We start from the raw sequence: 21,876 nt of genomic DNA, 5'->3' as shown, positions 1-21,876 counted from the left end.
CTGTAAAATTACCCATACATATAATTTGTAAATAAAACCTATAAAAAAATTAAAAATAAAAAGTAAAGCTTCACTTATCAGAATCCTAAATGAATAAGATTTTCCTTTCACCTCTATCCTGCCCTTTGGATATTAAAGGTCAATGAAATTAAAAGAAATTAGCCTAAGTTTTTTCACATCAGCTGTCTTGGAATCTCAAAATAATAATAAACCTTTTTTTTAAAAAGAGATTTTTATGAGAAACAGTTACTAAATAAACCAAACAATCAACAAACTTTACTTAAGGACATATTTTTTATGCAAAAGTTTTGGAATGGACACTAGGTCCAGAGAGACGATAAAGTAGAGAAGTTCTGAATCCTAGTAGGAAGTCTTCTCCCTCACATTGTCACACCAGTTCTCATTGTGACTATTGGCAATCTTTCAGAAATCAATCTCTGCATAAGGGGAGATAGCTGTCACTCATAGTAGTTGTTGTAAGGCTTCATTGGGAATGTATGTAAATTGTTTGGCAATCATAAAAATGCTATAGAAATGGCATTTGTTATGGTTAGACTTAAGAGTCAAGTGAGTCATTGTAATCTCTCCTTTAGCTTTAATTTGCCTTTTTTTATGACTGGGAAAATCACTTTACCTGTCTTCATTTCTAAAACAAAGGGAATGAACTAGTGTTCTTTCTAGCTCTAATAGTCTATAATTCTACAAAGAAGCACCCATTAAAGCTACTGTCTTAAGGAAAATATGAAATGAATTCAAAATAACCATTCCATTATAGCAAACTAAAGAAAAAAAATATCAAGATAACCTTGGGACTGTGGGGGAGGAAAATAACTATTTTAAGGCACAGAGTTAAACCTATGTGATGAGGTATGGTCAAAAATAATGGAAAGGCTGGAAGGAAAGAAAATGCAGAAAAGATCTGCATAAATTACAAAAGGGCTTTAAAATGCATGAATAAATGAAGTATATTACATTTAAATGATTCCTTAAATTATAATGAAAGTAAGAAAATATGCTTTTTCCCTCAAAAACTAAAAAAATGTTAAAAAAAATTTTTTCTGTATCAAGATATTCTTTAGAAAATAAAATAAAAAAAGTTCCATGTTTGGAAAAAAAAAATCCAAGTGATAAAACATAGTCAAGATTTAAGAGGGTTATAAAGTGCTCTATTCTCTATTCTACTAGGAGATGAGATCCTTGAAGGCAGAAACTGTTTTTTGGTTTTTCTGTCCCCACCACCTGGGGATTGTACTTTGCATGTTAATCAACTTGGTTAAATGACTTTAGCATATTTAAGAAAATCTAAACAAAACAATAAACAGCACCAATGAAGAGAGCATTGTGTATCTCTATATGTCATGGTTTTGTCTTTCATTTTCTGCTAATATTTCTTTGCCTTGGAAAATATCTTGATTACTTGATAACTTGAGCTTTTAAATTGTACACTAAAATACATTTTGCTTAAGTTTCCAAAGTTATACCACAAAGTGGCACTAACATGCAAGAAATAAAACTGTCAGCCTTGAATGGCACCAGCTCTGTGAAATTTTATTCATTAGAACAGTATTCTGGTAATCCAATAAAGCCACACAGAGATTTAGCTTGTTTTAAAATGAGATCCACTCTGATTAATTTTAATTTTCCACGATGCAGTAGTTAAATTGGGTTAAATTAAAATTAAATTAAATTGAGTTAAATTAAAACTAGTGAAATTTATGACTTCAATCATAGATAATAGGCTTTCAGATGTGGAAGGGAACCTAGAAAAATGATCTAGTCTAGACTTTCTTAAACCTGGAGTTTAGGAAATGAGCGAAAGAGAGAGAACACAATATTTCACTAAGTAGGTTTCCTTTGTAATCATAGCTATTTTGTTTTATACATTTGAAAACAATATTCTGAGAAATATATGTTTCACCAGACTGCCAGAGAGGGGACCTTAACACAAAAAAGATCAAAAACTTCAAACCTAGTCTAACCCCATTTTATTAATGAGAATTAAGTCCAGAGAAGTTAAGGGAGTTCCCTGAATTCACATAGTTTCCTAAGGAAAGACCAAGCATATATCTTCTAAAATCTGTCCTGAAAAGTCTTTAATTGGCTTATTCTTTCCATCATTATTTTTGCTGTGAAAGATTGTTATTGAGAGTTCTTTTCTCCCCCTAGAAATACTCACTTTTGAAGTTAAGTAATTCCCAAAATTCTGGTAATCCTCTCTCTATTTTATATGTGCTATTAAAATGTTTTTAACAAAGGTTTCCAGAATAATTCTTAGATCATTCTAAACCGTGTTATGGGTGCTAAAAATGAAATACAAAAGACATTTGATCGTTATCTTTTTGATATTCTTTTAACTTTTATGCTTAACCCAATTTTATTTGCCTTTTAAAGCTCTTCTCAAATTCCATTGTGACAAACTTTCTTCAAGTTATTTCTGCTCCCCCGATCTCTTTTTCTAGCACTTGTTTTTAGTTCTGATAGGTTAAATCAGGACTAAAATGCTTATAGTGTCAGGTGGATGTTGTTTAATTGTATTTTCTGTGTTAATCTCTCTATGAGGATCATTTTCTTTTATATTCTATGACTATATATTGTCAATCCATCAGTATTTATTAAGTACCTGCTTAGGGACAAGCACTGCTCTGAAAGATTATAAAGTATTTTAATTTATAGTAATTTAATTAATTTAAATAATAAAGTAATTTAAGTAATAATAATTTCCATAAAGTATTTTAAGGAAATTTGAAGGTAAAGATTTGGTTTAATGAATTTTAAAGTCAAGTATCAAAAATGTTTTGGGGAAAGATTGTATACTGTGGGGAAAATTTGGGAAAAGGACTGAATCGGAATAACTATTTATTGTAATTATTACCTTGCTAATAGCTGTGTGATTTTGGACAAGTCACCTGAATAAGAAGTTTTCTAGTGAAAAATGAAGGCAATGAATTTTGTCTTTTTAACTTGGATTATAAATTGACAGGGGGGGGGTGGGGGGGGGCGGGCGCAGGAGAACTGGGCTGAGAAGCCATCAGCAATCATTAATCTGTGTGTCTGCTTTCTCATTTTTATTTAAAAAAAAAAAAAAAAGATAGGCATAGTAGAAATAGACCTGGACTTGAATTGGGAAGATCAAATGCTACCTGCAGCACCCATTGACCATATGATCTGTGAATTTGATCAAATCTTTTATAAAGAATAGCATCAGTATTACTTCTGAAAATGCTTTCCAGACCTGAAAGGACTATATAAATGTTTGTTGTTAATATTACTATAAAATAATTAAGATTATATATACATCAAGGTGTCATCCTGGATAAAAAGCCCGAGAAGAGAACACAAAGCATATTGCCTTCCTATTGTTTACACAGCTGCTTGACCTGAGAAGTACAGAGAAAATAAGATAATATTGTTTGTTTAAATTTCAAGAAAGCATCTGACTTAGGTGTCTCACCAAAGTTATTATATACATATGTATATAATATACCATGATATGTTTCTGTAGTGATCATTTTATTCAATGATCTGATTAATAATAAGATTATGACTTTAAAAGATTGATGAAGCATGCCTCCTCTCTCTTGACAGATTAGAGATGCAGAATATGATTTTTAGATATGTTCATGTGTTGAGTTGCTTTCCTATTCTATACTTATTTGTCATAGGGTCAAGGAGCTCCTATGGAGGATATAAGTTTAATGGGTGGGAATAGAGATGCAATTTTAACATATTTAACACATATTGGATTGCTTGCAATCTAGGGGAGGGTGTGGGGGAAAAGAGGGGAAAATCTGAAACACAAGGTTAGGCAAGGTTCAATGTTGTCAAATTATACATGCATATTTTTTGAAAATAAAAAGCTTTAAAAAAATAAAGATACACATCAAAAAGAAATAATAATAATAAAATATTATAAAATGAGAGAAAATGATAAAGTTTGGAAGGAGACTCAAATAGGTCATTTTTTAAAAATTGTAATTATATTCAACACTTTATTTCTTTGTATGTTGAATGTGATGTAATAATAAAAAGGAAAAAAGATTAAATTGACATTAAGTGCATTTTTAAATAGGGATATGTGTTTATCTAAAGTGTTCACCAGTTAAGTGCCAAAAAGCAGATCCTACCACTGATGGTGGGATCTTCCAAGACCTCCTGTTCACAGATAATAGGATGATGATTTCATTGAGTCTTAAGATATTATAGAATGTTCTTAAGAAAAATAAAATATGAAAAATACATATTGGTTCAGTTAGGCATGTACCTAGATAAGCAATAGTGTGTATTTGATGCATAAGCTTGCAAGTGGAATAATGAACTAGTTCAGTACTAGAAGCTGCAAGAGACAATCAGACTGATTGTATTTGGGAAATCATGCAGTGTTTTTAAATTGCTTCCTGTTGCAAAAACCTATCTCAAACATAATATTCTTCTGACAATGTTTAATGTCTGAGCCATGGCTCCAAAAGAATTAGAAATAAAAATAACCCAAAGACAAGCAAGAAAAAATGATTAAGCTGATAGAATGTGGACATTTTATAGCTTTTTGCTTGTGACTACCTCCTTTGTTCAAGAAGTGATAAGAGACTAAGAATTTTTGTGATCAGAAAAGGAAGTGGCATAGTCTTGTAACAACGAAAGAAAATGTATGTGGTATCCTCATACCACAGTTTGAGTAATCTCACATCATATAGAGTTATGTCTTCACCATTCCAGGATAACAAAGGGAAATCCTCCTACACTTTTTTTATGGCTTTTTATAGAAGATGTATGAGGAAATAAGGAAAAGAATCATTTAGAATGAGAAATCAATCAGAAGAATTTATTAAGTGCCTACTGTATGTTGAGTGCTATTTTAGGCAGTAGAGAATGCAAATATCAAAGTAGTATGTTTAGGAGTTGTTCTGTTGGAAAGCAACATGTAACTCTAAGTGCAAACTTTTATGTTAAGTATATACGAAGTAATTTCAAGGATGAAAGTAATTAGCAGTTGGGGGAGGTTGTCATCTTAGATGAACTTTGTAAGGAATTTAATAGGCAGAGATGAGAGGAGAGAATATTCCAGGTATAAGATAGAACTTATGCAGAGGAACAGAAAAGGAAAATTGTAATGTCATGTGTGTATGTCAAACATGGGATAAAATATTTTGCCATAACAAATGATGAAAAGAATGGTTTAGGAGAAACTTGAGAGTACTTTATGAACTGATATAGTGATATAAGCAGGACTAGGAAAACTTCATATGAGTATGGTAAAGAAAAACAACAGTGAAAGACTCAAGGGCTATGACATTGAAATGTCCAGTTACAACTCCAGAAGACTTGGATCATGCTTTCTGTCTTTTTTGAATAAGGATTTGCAAGGCAGCTAGGAAGCACAGTGGATACAGAATCAGGCCTGGAGTACTTGGAATTTCAAATTTGGCCTCAAACAATTAGCTGTGTGACCCTGTTCATCTAAGTTTTCTCATCTGTAAAATGAATTGGAGAGGGAAATGGCAAACTATTCTTGTTACTTTGCCAAGAAAACCCCAAATAGAGTCACACCAAAAAAAAAAAAAAAAAATCAAACAACTGGCGTAGATTAGAAATGTAAAGACATGTTCAAACCCATCCAATATGTGTGTTTGTTTAGTTTTCACTGACTTATTTGTTACTGGGGTAGGGATGTTCCCCATTTTTAAAAGGAGGAGAGTTGGATTATGAATATTAATGAAACTAGAAAAAAGAAAAAAAATATCCGTGAAATATTTAGAAAACAAAACAGTAAAAGGAAGTCTTAAAGAGGACACAGGCAATCTACCTGACACTACTATGTGCATTTTTTGTATGTTAATTGCATTTTTTAAAAAGAAAGAAAGGTAATTGGGAGAGGGGACTTGAGCCTTGTTGTAGACAGTCCTTTTTGTTTGTTTTGTATTTTGAGACATTCATGTTGATTGGTTTTTACAAAGTTCATAAAAAGAAAGAAAAATCTTTTTTTAAAGCACTACTTTAATATCTTGTTATCTCTTGGAGGTAACTGGGTTCTTGAACTAAGTTGAATAGAAGTTCTGATAGGTTCTACAAAGCTGGAAGATCTTTGAGTATTGATTCTGCTAGGACCAACATAGCAAAATTTGGAAAAGTTAATCACCAGAAGATTTTATATGAAATGGGTTTTGTTTTTTGGAGTCTGGAAGTGGGAGGAGATAAGGCATAGCAGCCCAGGAGGACAGTCTCCTGAGACTCTTCATCAAAGAAAGATGTGCCCACACTGAAGGAGGCACTGATTTTTGAAGTATAAGAAATAATTGAGTTCTTAAGTAGGTAGGGAAAGAAGATAACAGAATTATTTTAAGATTTACTTTCTTAGGGGTAAATGTCTCCTAATAAGAGTGGTAGTGTAAATGTAAGATATCTCATATTTCTTTTAGCATTTAGATTTACCTATTTTGATTCGTTAAACTATTTATTTTAACTTTAGCAACAAATTCTGAGTTAGCTGCTTTATTCTATGCTGGGACATTTTTTTTTTTTTTTCCAGCAGTCACTTTAAAAAAAAAAAAAAAGCTAAAAGTTTCAGTCCTTCCAATCCATTTGAACTTTAGCGGTTGTTAGAGAGAAAATGGCAGCATACCCACAAGTTTAAAAAAAGGATATGAGCCATTTCTTATTACAATTGGCATAATTATTATGTGCCAACAATTGTGCTGAGTACTGGGTATATATACAGGAAAAAAAGAAAATTTGTTTCTGTCTTCAAAGAGTTTATATTCTGATAAGAGACTACGCGCGCGCGCATACACACACACACACACAAACACAAACCAAAGGGAACTGTAAACTAGTAGTGGAAGGGATGAAGCAAGTCAAGAATAGGAACAGTTTGGCTAGGAAATGAAGTCTGGCTTGGACCTTTCTACACATTGGAGGCCCTAGGATGAACTGTGCTGGAAGAGAAATTTGCTGTGTGCTTTGGAAGCCATGTGGACAGCTACATATTCCAGAATGAGGAGGTTCCTAGCACTGAGGGAAGTCCTAGATTTCAGAGACATGGCTTTGGGGTCTAGAAGTCAATAAGAAGGGAAATAAGATTCATACAGTCTTTTTCTTAAAGTAGAGGCCCTGGTAGGAGCTTGACAATGGAAGAAGATAGGCCCTACAGAAGGATAAAAAAAAAAAAATCACTGAATAATTCTTATTTTAAAATAGTATTATTAATGCAAAACACATGATTTTTCTCCTTTTTTTTTCCCTTAGATTGGGATTATTGGTGGAACCGGTCTAGATGATCCTGAAATTTTGGAAGGAAGAACTGAAAAATATGTTGACACACCATATGGCAAGGTTGATATTCTAAATCAAGTACTGCTTATTTTTTTCTCTTGAATGTTTTGATATTTTTAAAGTGAAATTCAAATTTCCTTACAGAACCTCAGTAATTACCAGTGATCTGTTTTTAGATGTAGACCATGCCAATAAATTGGGATATTTTTGAAAATGGAAAAAAATGTATATGTCTAATAAAAAAACAACAACTAAAGGGCACCTTCAAATTTTATACAAACTAGATTTGAAGAGAATGTATGGCTTGTATTTCAAAGTGTGAATATAGATATATTGCAGTATATGTACATCAGTGTAGCAATATCATTAGGTTCAGGGTAACTTAATCATCTGTAATTAATAAGGAAGTAATTAGATAAAAAAAAAGAAAATTCTTAACAGAAATGTGAAGGAAACTAATAACTTTCTGGAAATAATAAAGTTAGAAATATCATTGAGTGAAAAGAAAAAAACTCATAATAGCATGCATGACTTACCTAAATTAACCCCAACAAAACACAAGTTTATCAATTCTGATGAAATACTAAAGAAAAAAGAAAAAAAGATATCAGAGTTGAGACTCAAAACTTCCCAATTCTTTGTTTCACAGAATAAGTGTTATGTCATCTCCTTTGAACTCTGCAAAAAACCTCATATTAAAAAAAACAAAACCTTTTCATATGTCTAGGTATAGTTTCCAACAGATTTTCAATAATAATGGGGGGAAAGCATTATTTTGAGTAAGGAAATCCAAATGTTACTATCTGCAAAGTTAAGGACTTATATGTTGGCATCATTAGAATACATAGTTTATTTTGAAGGGAGGGTGCACAATATGCTGAGATAGGAAGTAGCAAATAATTCTTAAAGAGACCCATCTTACTTAACTAAAAGTAAAACTGAATTATTGAATCATTTTGCTTTAAAATAGTGTTTAAAATTTTAAAATAATTTGTACAACAGTAGCATTAGATTTAGGGCTCAAAAGGACTTCCAGGAGCCATCTAGTCCCTATCCTCTCATATTATTTCTTTTTTAATACCATTAACAAAAATAGTCACAACTTTTATTTTTTAAGATTTATTGAAATTATTCCATACTTTTCCCCCCTTATCTTTCTTATTCAATATAAGGGAGAACTCATTCTGAGCATATTTTGATGATTTTTAAAAGTCAAAGTTTGAGTAGGTTTGAAGGATCTTTTCCCCACTACCAAAAACTTCTTGCTTGGGTGCATTATTCAGTATCGAATTTGGGTGACTTAGAACATGAGACTAAAAAGGACTGAGATTACTAGGCTGATCTCTCCAGAAGTTGTCTCACTTGATACAGAAGTTCATGTATATACCTTACAAGACTGAATATACTTTCAGTTCTAGTCAATTGCAAGAGAATTTAAACCATTGACCACAAAGAAATTCAATGAGAACATAAATAGTCCCATTACCTCTCCTAGTAAACTGAGATCACCTGTTCAGCTGACAAGGTAGCATTTTCATGTGTGAGGGCAGGAATATTTATTTTCATGGGGTGTGTCTTTAAACAGTGATCATTTAATTTCTCACCAGTGTTTGTGTGCTTTTCTTTCCACATAATGAGCAGCCATCAGATGCCTTGATTTTGGGGAAGATAAAAAATGTTGACTGTGTCCTGCTTGCAAGGTAAACAATCACAAATTTAGGGGCAGGTAGGTGGCGCAGTGGATAGAATACCAGCCCTGAAGTTAGGAGGACCTGAGTTCCAACCTGGTCTCAAACATTTAACACTTCCCTTGCTTTGTGACCCTGTGCAAGTCATTTAACCCCATTGCCTTAGCAAAACAACAACCAAAAAAACAAAAACAAAAAAACAAACAAAAAAAGAGAATCACGAATTGAAAGCTAGCAAGCAAGGACTTTAGAGACCACCACAAAATCCAGTCATCCACCTTTTACAGATAAACTAAAGAGGTTAATTGATGTTTCCAAAGCAACAATGAATAAAGTTACAGTAACAGTTTGCAAAGACCAGATTTGAACCCAGATTCTGTGACTCCAAATCTAGTCAAATCCTTTTCATTCTGCCTTGTTGCCTCCAGTTTTAATTTTGTTTTATTTTAAGTAGGATTTGACTTTTTTTTTTAAATCTTATTCAGCAAGGAGGGCAGTAATGATCTGGCCTTTAAAATTTTATTAGTGTTTTCTTTTAAATTTCAGCTAAATTTCAAATTAAAATTGCTTGTTAGTTAATCTCAGTGTTACCCAAAATCTTTTGTAGAATGGCAAAAATTATATGTGACAAAGCTGGTGAAGCCTCAGCCAGTTTACTGCCTTAAAATTAAATACTGTCAAATTGAAGGCACTTATTTCTGGGATGATAGAATAAGTTTTGAAAAGATCACTAAATGAAGTCAGAATTAAATGGCTTCTCAGATTTCAGTGAAAAGAGCTGATTTCTTATTAAAGTTTTGTTCCTTTGAATTTTTTTGCTACAGAATGGTCAGTTTTTTATTGTTGATATTTAATTATTTGATATTTAATCAGTGAATCAATGTTCTCTTTGTTGGTATATTCTATTGGTGATTGTTGAAGATTAAACTCAAGAATAGATGATTTTATTTCTCCTCCTGTTTTATGATGGTATCCCTAATTTGACTCCCCTGAAGCCTTATTAATATTTTGTCTTCAAAACTAGAATATGAATTATCAGAGCTGTGGGATTTATATTCAGCTTCTGGATTATTTGTTGTGCCCAAGTCCTTTATTGTCACCCATCTATTGTATGTTTTCTTTTTTGGTTTTGTTTTGTTTTGCTGAGGCAATTGGATTAAGTGACTTGCCCTAGGGGTCACATAGCTAGAAAGTGTAAAGTGTTAAGGTTCAGATTTGAACTCAGGTCTTCCTGACTTCAGGGCTGGTGCTCTATCCACTGTGGCACATAGCTGCCCCCTATTGTATGTTTTTATTAGGTTGTCTCTTTTATTAGAAGTTTTTTCCCTTTCAGTTTCAAATGTGTTTAAATTACATAATTATGTAAAAATTGTGTGTGTATATATGTGTGTGTATGTGTGTGTATACATACATACAATATCCTTTTAGATATTGCATCCCCAAAACCCAAGATTTGAAAACGATAACTGTTATTGATAATATTTGCCTGGAATAACTATATTTTTAAAAAATTTCACCTTTGGGGGCAGTTAGATAGTGAATGGAAACACCATTGGCCCTGGAGCCAAGAAGACCTGAGTTCAAATTTGGCTTCAAAACACTAACTGTGTGACCCTGGGCAAGTCACTTAACCACAGTTGTCGTCCTCAAAGCAAAAAACTTTTCCCTTTTCTGGCTGCTAACCATCATTCTGCGAGTTGAGGTTTAAAGTATTTAATAATTCAGAGTAATGGACATTTTATTTTTATAATTTAAAAGAGGGGCAGCTAGGTGTCCCAGTGGATAGATCGCTGGTCTTGGAGTCAAGAGGATTTGAGTTCAGACATAACCTCAGACACTTAACTGTGTGATCCTGGGCAAGTCAAGTCACTTAACTTCAATTGATCTGTCATCAACCTACCTATCCTCTCCTTCCCCCAAAAGAAAAGGTCTTGTGTTTTTTTCTTTTGTCTTTTTTTCCTGTAGACATGGAAGGCAGCATACCATCATGCCTTCAAATATCAACTTCCAAGCAAACATTTGGGCCTTAAAGGAAGAAGGCTGCACTCACATTATAGTGACTACTGCTTGTGGCTCTTTAAGAGAAGAAATTCAACCTGGAGATATTGTCATAATTGACCAGTTTATTGACAGGTAAAGAGTCATTATTTGTTATTATTGTTTTAAAGAAGTTTCAAACTTTATGTAAGATCATGTATCCTTAGGTGTATATAAAAAAATGCTTTTCCTCTCCTGGATAGGTATAATCAGGCTTGTCGTCATATTTAAAATGTAGATGTGGAGCAGGAATATTTTAGGTTGCAGGAAAAAAATTATAATTTAAATGCTATTGTTCTTCTAAAGATCACTTACTACCTCAACCCCTGGTAGTAGACAAAGTTCTGAGTCTGTACTGGATTCTCAAAAAGGATGGAGAGGAATTGGAGGACAAAATGTACTTTTGTACAAAAGAATTCCCAAAACACTTTGGAGTATTGGAGTATTAGATAAGGAATGAATATTAAATTAATCTCAATTCTAGAATGGGCATGGATAGTGAATTTTTTTTTTTATTTTTATTTTTAGCTATAAATAATTGCCATCCTATATTCATACCCTTTTGTCCTCTAGTAAAGTTGATAGGGCTTTTACTAGTCTGGTCTCTATTTAATGACTTTTTAACAGATAGTATGGAGAGAGAAGAATAGGGTATTGTTAAAGTGGCTTGAGGTGCCTGGAAAGAAAAGAACAGGAATTTGGACTCCTTTTTGAGATTCCTTTTCATTTCCTTCTTTCCTTCCTCTCTTCTTTTTTCCTTCTCTCTCTTATTTATTTCCCTCTCTATATTTCCTTCTTTTCCTATTTCCTTTTTCCTTTACTTTTTTCTTCTTTTCTTTTTTTTAAAAATTACAATTCCAAAATGGTCATTTTCATTGTTATAATCTTAAAAGTAGCTGCCTAACTACTTAGCTGATTCCTTTTTCACTGATTTTTTTTTTTTTTTTTTTTGTCAGACCTAAAGTGTAAAAAGTTTTCTGGATCAGTCTATAGCTTCTCAAAACCATCTGTTTTGTATTTATTTACTTAGTGCCTGACACATTTTAGAGGGCTTAATTGATGCTTGTTAATTGATTGATTGTTGAAAAGTTGGCAGATAATCAGAAGTCTTTTACTTTTAACCCAGCCTTCATGTAATCCGTGCTGTCATCAAATTTGAAATGGAGAAATGAAGAATCCACTTCTGAACCAGAAGACCTAGATTCAAATCCTGACTATGACAATCACATATTGTATGACTTGGAACAAGTTATAGAACATTTTATAATCCTCTATTTGGAAGGGACCGCTTCCATTTTCCCAATATTATTATTTTAGTATCAATCCTTATTATCATCTTCCTCAACTTTGGCAGTTCAGTAGCTTCCTTGTAGGTAGGCTTTCTCCCCTCTAATCTGTTCTTTATGTTGCTGCTGGAAAATCTTTTTTACCTGTTTATCTTACCCATATTATTGTTTAAAAAAAAAAAAAAGCTTTCCAGGTTAAAATTGATCATACTGCTCCAGTCTTCTGTTCAATAAATTCTTTATAACTTCTAAGATAAAAAATAAAAATGCTGTGTTTGCAGCCTCCGAAGGAATGAGATAGGGCATATTTACCTCTTTGAAAAGAGTAGTAATCAATGAATGAATCCCTTAGTCCCATTGAAGAATGTAGAAACTGCAACCTCATTCAAGAGAGGAGTCTGTATCTCAGGAAAGACAAGAAAAGAGATCTCAAAGCATATATCATAATAGAGTGATGAAATTGGACTCAGGAAGATTTGGGTTCAAATTCTTCCTCAGATGACTAGTTCTATGATGATGGACAATACACTTAATACTCTTTGAGTCTCACTTTAAACGTTTTATTTTTCATTTATGAAATAAAACAAGCCTCTCCATAACATGGTAAAATTTAAAAATAAAATAAAAAATAAAAATAAAATTTAAAAAAAAAAAAAAGAATTACAGATGAAACTGCAAATCTATTTATATATAATTTGCTATTTCCTTTAAATATGTAGTAATATATGTAGTCAATAACTAATGTCTCCTTTAAGGAGTTTTTGTGGAGATTCCAGTATTTTTCTCTCTTATAGTTCTTTATTGTTATATCATTTCTTTCTCATTTTTCAGTGGAGACAACCTCAGTGGTGCTTTGTGCTAGTTCATTACTTCTGTGGAGGAGTGGGGGAGGTGGAAAGAAAAAAAGTGGGAGTCCGTGGAAAGAAAAAAAGTGGGAGTCCATGGAAAGAAAAAAATTGCTTCCAGAATTTTCCTTTTCTAAAAATAGTTTCTAAGTCAAGTTCTAACCCCAGTGGAGTTAGTAAATGTGTTTTATAGGGGTTTCCCCAACAACTTCAGGCCTTTACTAACAAGTGCCAGAGTATTTGTCTGTATAAGTTTAACCACTATTATAAATTTTCATAACTAGGGAGTATTTAGAAGAATTGTTTTTCTTTCACTTTCTTATTAAAGTGAAGATGGGTATGTTGCATGCATGTTTTGTTTTCAAAGTTTGACTTAATTTTGAAAGAATGACATCTCCAGCATGATTACCAACATTTATTAAGTGTTTATTGCAAGTCAAAACACAGAACTAGGGCAAAAACAATAATAATAAATAATATAATTAATAATAAAATCATGTTATTGAACCCATGCTCTAAGGAAAGATTCATTCTTCTATAATTCTCCTCTTTTTTTCTTTACAGCATAAACCTGTATCTTATGTTTATTAATGCTTCTGCCATGACTTTGACATTTACTGTGGGGGTGGAGAAGCTGTCTGAATACTTCATTTTTTCCAACTAAGAAAGTTCTCAGAATGACCTCACAATCTGCCAAAACATTGATCCTAATAACCTCCTCTTGTCCTCTGGACCTAACCCAAATGAGTCTACTTTATTTTTCTATAAGATGACCTTTGAGATATTTGAAAACAAAGTTCATATGCCTCCTTTCTCTTTTTATGTACTATTTGTCCAGTTCCTTTGACTGACCCTAATATAGCATGGCTTCAAAATTTAGGTATCACCAGCTACTACTAGCTACAAAAGTCCTACCTTGGACACTTAAAATGAATTTATGACCCTGAGAAAGCCATTAACATGTCAGTACCCCCAAATTGTCTTAGATAGTTGCACTGAAGGTATTGATATTGATTGGTAAAGGAAGTTCCTCCCTAAGAACTCATTATATACAAAAAAATCACAGGAACAAGCAAGCCCTTCCTCTTCTCCCCCCACAAAAATCTTTCATAAAATATGACATCCTGAACTTAATATCACTAGTCCTTGATTTCCTTACCTGTTAAACAAAGATAATTTTACCTCCCTTAGGTTGTGAGGATGCTATTTTGTGCCTTGTGTGTAGTAAGTGGATGTTGATTAGATTAGATTGTTGTATTAGATTAAATTTCTTTTGTTAATAGCTTTTCTGTGTGTGTGTGGGGGGGGGGGAATTGAGGGAATTTGGGAGCTTTACTCAAAAATATTCAATAATTCTGGGCCTTGCTTTATTACTACTGCCATCCCCAAGGTTTTCCACCCTCAGTTTATGATAGTAGTTTTTCTGATATTGAACCAGATCTGTATTCCTGGTATAAGTCCCACTTGATTGTAGTGTGTTATTCCACTGATAAATTGCTGTAATCTCTTTGCTAATGTTTTATTTAAAAATTTTGTATCAATATTCATTAGGGAGATTGGTCTATAATTTTCTTTTTCTGTTTTGGCCCTTCCTGGTTTATGTATCAGTACCATATTTGCATCATAGAAGGAATTTGGCAGTACTCCTTTATCTATTTTTCCAAATAGTTTATGTAGTATTGGAATTAATGGTTGTTTAAATGTTTGGTAGAATTCATTTGGGAATCCATCTGGCCCTGAAGATTTTTTCTTACTGAGTTCATTGATGACTAGTAGAATTTCTTTTTCTAAAAGGGAACTATTTAAATATTTTATTTCTTCTGTTAATCTGGGAAATTTATACTTTTGTGATCCATTTCGATTAGATTATCAGACTTGTACCACACATACAGGGCAAAATAGCTCCTGATTATTGCTTTAATTTCATTGGTAATTAGTTCACCCTTTTCATTTTTGATGCTAGTAATTTCTTTTTTTTTCCTTTCCTTTTTCTGATCAAATTAGCTAGCCAAAGTTTTGTCTATTTTAGTTTTTTCCATAAAATCAACTCTTAGTTTTGTTTATTAGTTCAATAATTTTCTTGGTCTCTATTAATCTCTCCTTTGAATTTCAAAATTTCTAATTTGGTATTTACTTGGGGGTTTTTAATTTGTTCTTTTTCTAGCTTACTTGCATGCTCAATTCATTGATTTCCTCTTTCTGTATTTTATTTATGTAGCTCCCCAAAGAACTGCTTTGGCTGCATCTCATAGGTTTTTAGTGTGCTGTCTCATTTTTGTCATTTTCTTGGATGAAATTATGGGGTTTTTTTGGTGATTTGTTGTTTGACCCAGTTGTTCTTTTGAATTAGATTATTTAAATTCCAATTGGTTTTTAGTCTATTTTTCCATGGCCCTTTATTGAATGTAACTTTTACTGCACTGTAATCTAAAAAGAAAGCATTTACTATTTCTGCCCTTTTTTATGTGACTGAGATTTTTATACCTTAATAAATGGTCAGTTTTTGTATAAGTTCCATGTACTGCTGAAGAAAAGATGTATTATTTTTTGTCCCTATTCAGTTTACTTCAGAGATCTATCATAGCTAGGTTTTCTAGGATCCTATTAACCTTCCTAGTTTCTTTTTTGTTTATTTTGTGTTTAGATTTGTCTAATTCTGAGAGAGGAAGGTTGAGGTCACAGGGCAGACAGAGGGGAGCATCACATGGACTGAGGGTGTGGTTGTGAATGGTCCCTTTTGTGATGACATCAAAGAAAAAGACATTAAGGGCTAGAAAAAGGTCTGCCATCCCCAAGGTCTTCCCTCAATTTATGGTAGTGGTTTTCCTGATATTGAATGAGATCTGCATTCCTGGTATAAGTCCCACTTGGTCATAGTGTGTTATTCCACTATAAATTGCTTTAATCTCTTTGCTAATGTTTTATTTAAAATTTTTGCATCAATATTCATTAGGGAAATTGGCCTATAATTTTCTTTCTCTGTTTTGGCCCTTCCTGGTTTACATATCAGTACCATAGAAAAAAGAGGAAAGAGGAGGTATAATGGGACAATTCACATGAAGAAGTGCAAAAGACTTATTATAATAGAGGGAAAGAAAGAAGGGGGATGAGCATTGTCTAAAACTTGATCTCATCAGTTTTGTCTTTAAGAGGTAAAAATTTAATCATTCAGTTGGGTAGAGAAATATCTAACCCTATAAAGAAGTAGGAGGAGAAAGTAAAAGAAAAGGGAGGGACAGGAGAGAAGAGAAGGCAATAACACTAGGGGAAAAGGTAAGAGAAGGAGGGAAAGGTTGATAGAAGATAAAGAAGTAGGTGAAGTAGGTTAAAAGATAACTAAGAGAAAGGGAGGGGGAGGAGTAATAGGAGATAAAGTAGTGGGGAGTGGGTAAAAATTCCACAAGACTAAGGACAGGATGGAAAGGGAGAACAAAAGTATTTACAGGGGAGAAAATAGGATAGAGGGAAATAGAGAGCTTGTAATCATAATGAAATTTGAATGGGATGAACTTATAAAACAGAAGCAAATAGAAGGGATTAAAAAGAATCCTACACAAGAAACACATTTGACACAGAGAGACACATACAAAGAAAGGTAAAAAGGCAATTCTGAACTCAGAGAAAGCAAAAGTAAAAATAAATCTAATTAAAAGAGATAAAGAGAGAAAGTAGATCTTGATGAAGGGTACATTAAATAATGAAGTAGTTATGATGCTAAATGTGTATGCACCAAGTGGTAGAACAAGCAAATTCTTAGAGAAGATTTTAAGCCAGTTTCCACCCTCAGTTGAAATCCTACTTCTTGCACTTATTACCTATATTATTTTGAACAAGTCATTTAATCATTCTTGTGTTATGAGCCAGAACTCTGTGCTTGAAACAAGGATTCTTAAGCTCTAAATCAGTGGAATTGATAGACAATGGTTATCTAGGTTAGCATGGTGATTAATAGTTCTCTAGTTCAGTATATGTACTTAGTACTTAATATAGTTCTACAAGATTGACACCTATTCTACAACATTCACATTTATGATAATGTAATTAAAATAGATCATATAATCTGGGACAAACTCGGCCAGATTCATTCACTCCATCTCATACCACTATGGTGGCAGGCTCTCCTTCCTTTCTCCACTGAAACCAAGATGTCAGAACGCAAGGAAACTGGATTGTGAAGGAAATAATAAAGGATTTGGACTTTAACACCTGGCAATTCTTTTGGTGATTACTCTACTGAAACGAAGACTGCTCCAAGACCTCCAGAAAACCAACCAGAACACTACATTCTGGGCCTCAATTTTCTCATCTGTAAAAATGAAGAGGATAAATCAGATTTCCTCTGAGTTACCTTCTGAACTTTTATGTCTAAGGATACCAAGGATTTCTTAACTGTTAAATTTTCTCAATCCTCATCTTCATTTACTTTTCTGAATCCTTTGATTTCTCCTTCTTGGATACTCTTATCCCTTAGCTTTCATAACACCTTCTGACTTTTCTATCTCTTTTGTAGAACAATGATGTCCTACTTTCTAATAGTGATTAGAACTGTTCACTTGTGGAATAGACCAGCTTAATGAGATATGAAGTTTCCTAGTACAGAAGATGTTCAAAAACAGTCTGAATATTCACTTATTAGGAATATGGCTATTCTTGTCCAGGTATGATTTGGACTAAGTGATAATATCTGAGGTGTTTTCAGACTTAGATTTTACCTGATGGTGAGAATAGCATGCTTCTTGCTTAGAAGTATGAGGAGTTAAGAATTCATTTTTTATATTATGTGTTTAATATTGCATCCCTTCGGAAATGAGGACGTTTTTATTTAATGTAAAGAAAAGGTTTTAAATTTGAATTATCATAGTTAATAGTTTATAGTTTAATGGTTTCCACAAGCTGACAGAATATTTCCTAGTACTTAAAAGTAATAAGCATAATAGATTTGGAATTGGACAAAACCTTAGAAACCATCTTATTCAATGCTTTAATGTTACAGATGAATACACTGAGACTCGGGAAATAAACTGCTTAGAATTGGGCATGGGTTTTTTAAATTTCCACTTAATTTATTTCTCCCTTAATAAATCTTCAAAGAAACTTTCCCATGTTAATATGTGTGTCTGTATATTTGTGTATTAATCAGCTATGAATCTGCAAGATTTGTGATTTCATGACTCCCCTGGAATTGTGGTTACTTATTTCATTGAAGAGTTCTTTAAAAGTCTTTCAGAGTTGTCTGTTTTCATAATATTATTGTTATTGGAAACTGCTTCTGTATCAGTTCATATAAGTTAGAAATGTATTAGAATTGATTCAAGCCTATTGAAAAGCTGATTGTAAAACTTTTATTGGGAACATTTACACCTTGGAAAATCAACCAGTGATACCAATCAAGGCTTGATTTATTGTTTTGTTGATTGTCTAAACTTGAGAAAGAAAGTGTTTTAAAAAAACCCAAGGTAGATTAAAATTAAAAGGCTATCATGCCACATTTTTTTCCCCAGGAGAGTCAATTGTTAAATATAAACTACCTTATTCTTCTTATAACTCTTCCTAAGTTTGTTTAAAACCATCTTCATCATCATTTCTTAGGGCATTCTGTCAGTTTTAGTTACTGTTAATTTGTTTAGATTTTTCTTAATTGATAGGAAAACCACTTCAGTTTTCCAGTTCTTGGCCACCAAAAAAAATTATTATAAATAGTTTTGCACATGTAATTTCCTTTTCTCTTTCTTTGCTCTTTTTGGCACATGGATTTTTAATGTGAAAATTTATGCACGGTTTTTAAATTTTTGATGCATAATTGCAAATTTTTTTCCAGAATGGCTGGACCATTTTCACCTACTGTGCATGTTTTCCCACAGAATTTGGGGCAAATGTTGAAAGAGTTGAGGTGTGATTGTGATTTAAAAAAATACACAGAAGAATCAGGTTTTTGTAAACCTAATTCTTCCTCTAACTCTACAGGAGTTAGCATCCTTGACTTTGAAACAAAAGGTTTGGGCAAGATTATTCAACTTAACATTTCTTGATTTGCAAAATGTTTCTGATGATGTGTATATTTGTATGGGTGGGTAGATGGTGGATGAGGAAGATTTCTAGCTATCTAAATTTATTAGTTAATTGAAGAGGACACTTGTTTTGACCTTGCAATTTATAGAATGTGGAAATTAGATTTTCTTAATTTCAATGGTGTAAGGAATGATTGAAGTCCTATATCAGTGTTGTGAGAAGTTAATCCACAGATTACTGTCCTATAATCAGATGTGTCTTAGAAAAAAAAGAGGTAATTTCTAGGCTGAAAAACCGAGCTTTGGTAAATATTCAAGTGCTCTCATTTAGGAAAAAGCATTGGACTAAATGTCATTCTTAGACCTGATCTCTTTGTACAATTTCAACCAATTGTAATGTACTGTATTTGGAATCAGGAAGATCTGGGTTGAGTTATCTTCAGTATTTTACTAATTGTATGGCCATTAGCAAGCAACTTTAAAAAAAGGAGAGAAACTGTATCTCTAGTCTCCTGGCCTCGTTTTGTTGTCTGTAAAATCCTGACAACAATTCCTATAGTATCTGACTCATAAAGTTGTGAGTCTCAAATGAAATGATGTGTATAAAATGTATTGCAAATTTTAAAGCATTATGTAAATGTCAAGTATTATTTTACTACCGTCAACTCTCTCCCTTTCTTTCCTTTTCTCCTCCAGAGTAGTTCATGTAGAAAGTAGGTATACTGAAGGAAGAGTATCAATAGATATCCAGTCTGTCAAAATCCAAGAAAGGGAACACCAACAAAATATGGCTTCAAGTATCTATAGACAGATGGAAGAAAATATGAGGGATAATGTAGTTGGTGGTAGTGTGTACCCCTACTGTTTACAGCTTTTTTCATTCATTTTACTGCAGTAACACTCCTTTACTGAAGATTCTTATACTCATTCAATCTTTACCCTTGTTCTTCTTGATTTCTGTAGCATAAATCTTGTCAGCTGTTTTGTCTTTGCTATTGTGTTCTCTTACAATTTTGGTATTTTTAAACTCCAAATTCTTCTATTTCTCTGATGCCTCTCTCTCTTTTAGGATTCTTTTTCCTTCCACCCGCTAAAACTAGGCTTTCTCCAGAACTTTGGTTCCACTTTTCTAAATGCCTGCAGAAAATCTTCATCTGTATGTATGCTCTACTTCCCCCAGAAAACCTAAAACCATTTCTAGCACTCTCAAATATAACCTTCTAGTATTTTCTCAGTATATTACCAGTATTCAAATTCAGGTTTTAATTTGATAATATTCATAATATTTTCTATTATGAAAGTATGATTTTTGATTCCTCCTTTCCATTCCCCACATCCTGTTGTTTTTCCCTGTATAATAGCTTTCAAATAGGAATACAAAAGACACCACTCTGGTTCAGTTCCTCATTACCTCATTTCTGGACTATTGTCAGAGCTTCCCATTTCATCTTTCCCCTCCTCCACCCCCCCATTCAGTCTTCATTGCTGCTGAATTAATGTATTAATGAATTAATGTCCCCTTCTGCCTAGACTATCTCCTCCACTATTCCTGTCTGTTCATCACTTAAGGTTCAGCTTAAAACCCATCCTCCATGAAGCATTCTTTGGTTATCCTAAGTAAAAAGAACTTCTCAGAATTTCTTTAGCCTATATTAACTTGTATTCTATAATCTATCTGTGTATGTGTATATTTATATGTGCATGTGTTTGATATATGTGTAAATGATAAGTGTCTTGAGATAGAGGGATTGAGTGGGGGGGGATGCAGTTGGGCCACAACTACAAATATAAAAGTAATTTGAGGAGAGTGAAATTACTAGAAACTGGAAGGCTTCATAGATTAAATATTAGTTCCCCGAATTGATATCACCAATGAAGCCAGTGATTCTGAGAGGCAGGATCAAGTATTGAATCCCAGGAATGATGGAAATCTTAGGTAAATGTAAAGATAGAAAATGGTTATCTATCTGGGCTGTAGTGCTGAGTCTTTGAAGGTGAATGGTAAAGAAATAAGCCTAGAAAGGTAAATTAGATTAAACTTTAAATGCTCAACTGAGAAATTTGTTTTTATCCTGGATAACTATCCTGGTAGTAACTAAGGAGTTTTAAGTAGGAAAGTAGTATTACGTCTTGCCCTTGCTATACATTTTGAACTACTATGCTAGGCATAGGACTAATCGTGGGGAACTGTTATACCCTAGGGACAAAAGAGTATTTGTTTATACTACTGTTCTTTTATGTCTAAATCATGAACACATTTTGGTCTTAAATGTGTATAGGTGTGGATCAATACCTAGTTTCTGCTTTAGGTTGACATTAAATGACATAGCCAAATCAAATTTGTGTTTTTTTCCAAAATGAGGGGAAAGCCACTATATCCTAGGATTACCTATTTCATCTTTGTCAGACAATAGTAAGCAAGCATGTATTATATTAAGCTCTCACTCTGTGCTAGGCACTGTGGTAATCTCTGAGGATACAAATTAGTCCCTAGCATCAGAGAGTTCACAGTCTAAATAACACACAAACAAATATGGATATATAAGATGTATACAGGATAAAAGGGAAGTGATTTTGCAGGGATAACTATTGTTTAGCAAGATTTTTCTTATATTAATTTACATTTTTTATTCTTTTGGCCCTTTGGAACCAAGCAGAATTGTCATTTGAAGACCATTTCCTAAATCTTTTTTTCTTCCATTTAGACATCCCCAAAGCCCCATGGCTGATCTTCATATTGCACATT

The 21,876-nt window shown here is 32.9% G+C and overlaps 1 protein-coding gene across 6 annotated transcripts in view; it reads left to right on the top strand.

Annotated features, from left to right (window-relative positions):
- The window catches only part of MTAP (methylthioadenosine phosphorylase), a 76,598-nt gene that overhangs the window by 16,985 nt on the left and 37,737 nt on the right, over window positions 1-21,876 (top strand). For 5 of the 6 annotated variants that reach the window (XR_007947687.1, XM_051961731.1, XM_051961741.1 and 2 more), the window contains exons 2-4: window positions 7,240-7,326; window positions 8,908-8,966; window positions 10,920-11,087. Coding sequence is in view for 5 of the 6 variants with exons in the window: in XM_051961731.1 (XP_051817691.1) it covers window positions 7,240-7,326; window positions 8,908-8,966; window positions 10,920-11,087 (314 nt within the window). In the remaining variant the exon portion in view is untranslated. Of the gene's footprint in view, window positions 1-7,239; window positions 7,327-8,907; window positions 8,967-10,919; window positions 11,088-21,876 lie in introns of those variants that run through there. The other variant, XM_051961758.1, reaches the window with a different exon arrangement.

The sequence above is a fragment of the Antechinus flavipes genome, chromosome 1 (genome assembly GCF_016432865.1).
Source record: "Antechinus flavipes isolate AdamAnt ecotype Samford, QLD, Australia chromosome 1, AdamAnt_v2, whole genome shotgun sequence".
NCBI lineage: Eukaryota > Metazoa > Chordata > Mammalia > Dasyuromorphia > Dasyuridae > Antechinus > Antechinus flavipes.
This window is presented reverse-complemented; position numbering and strand designations above follow the sequence as displayed.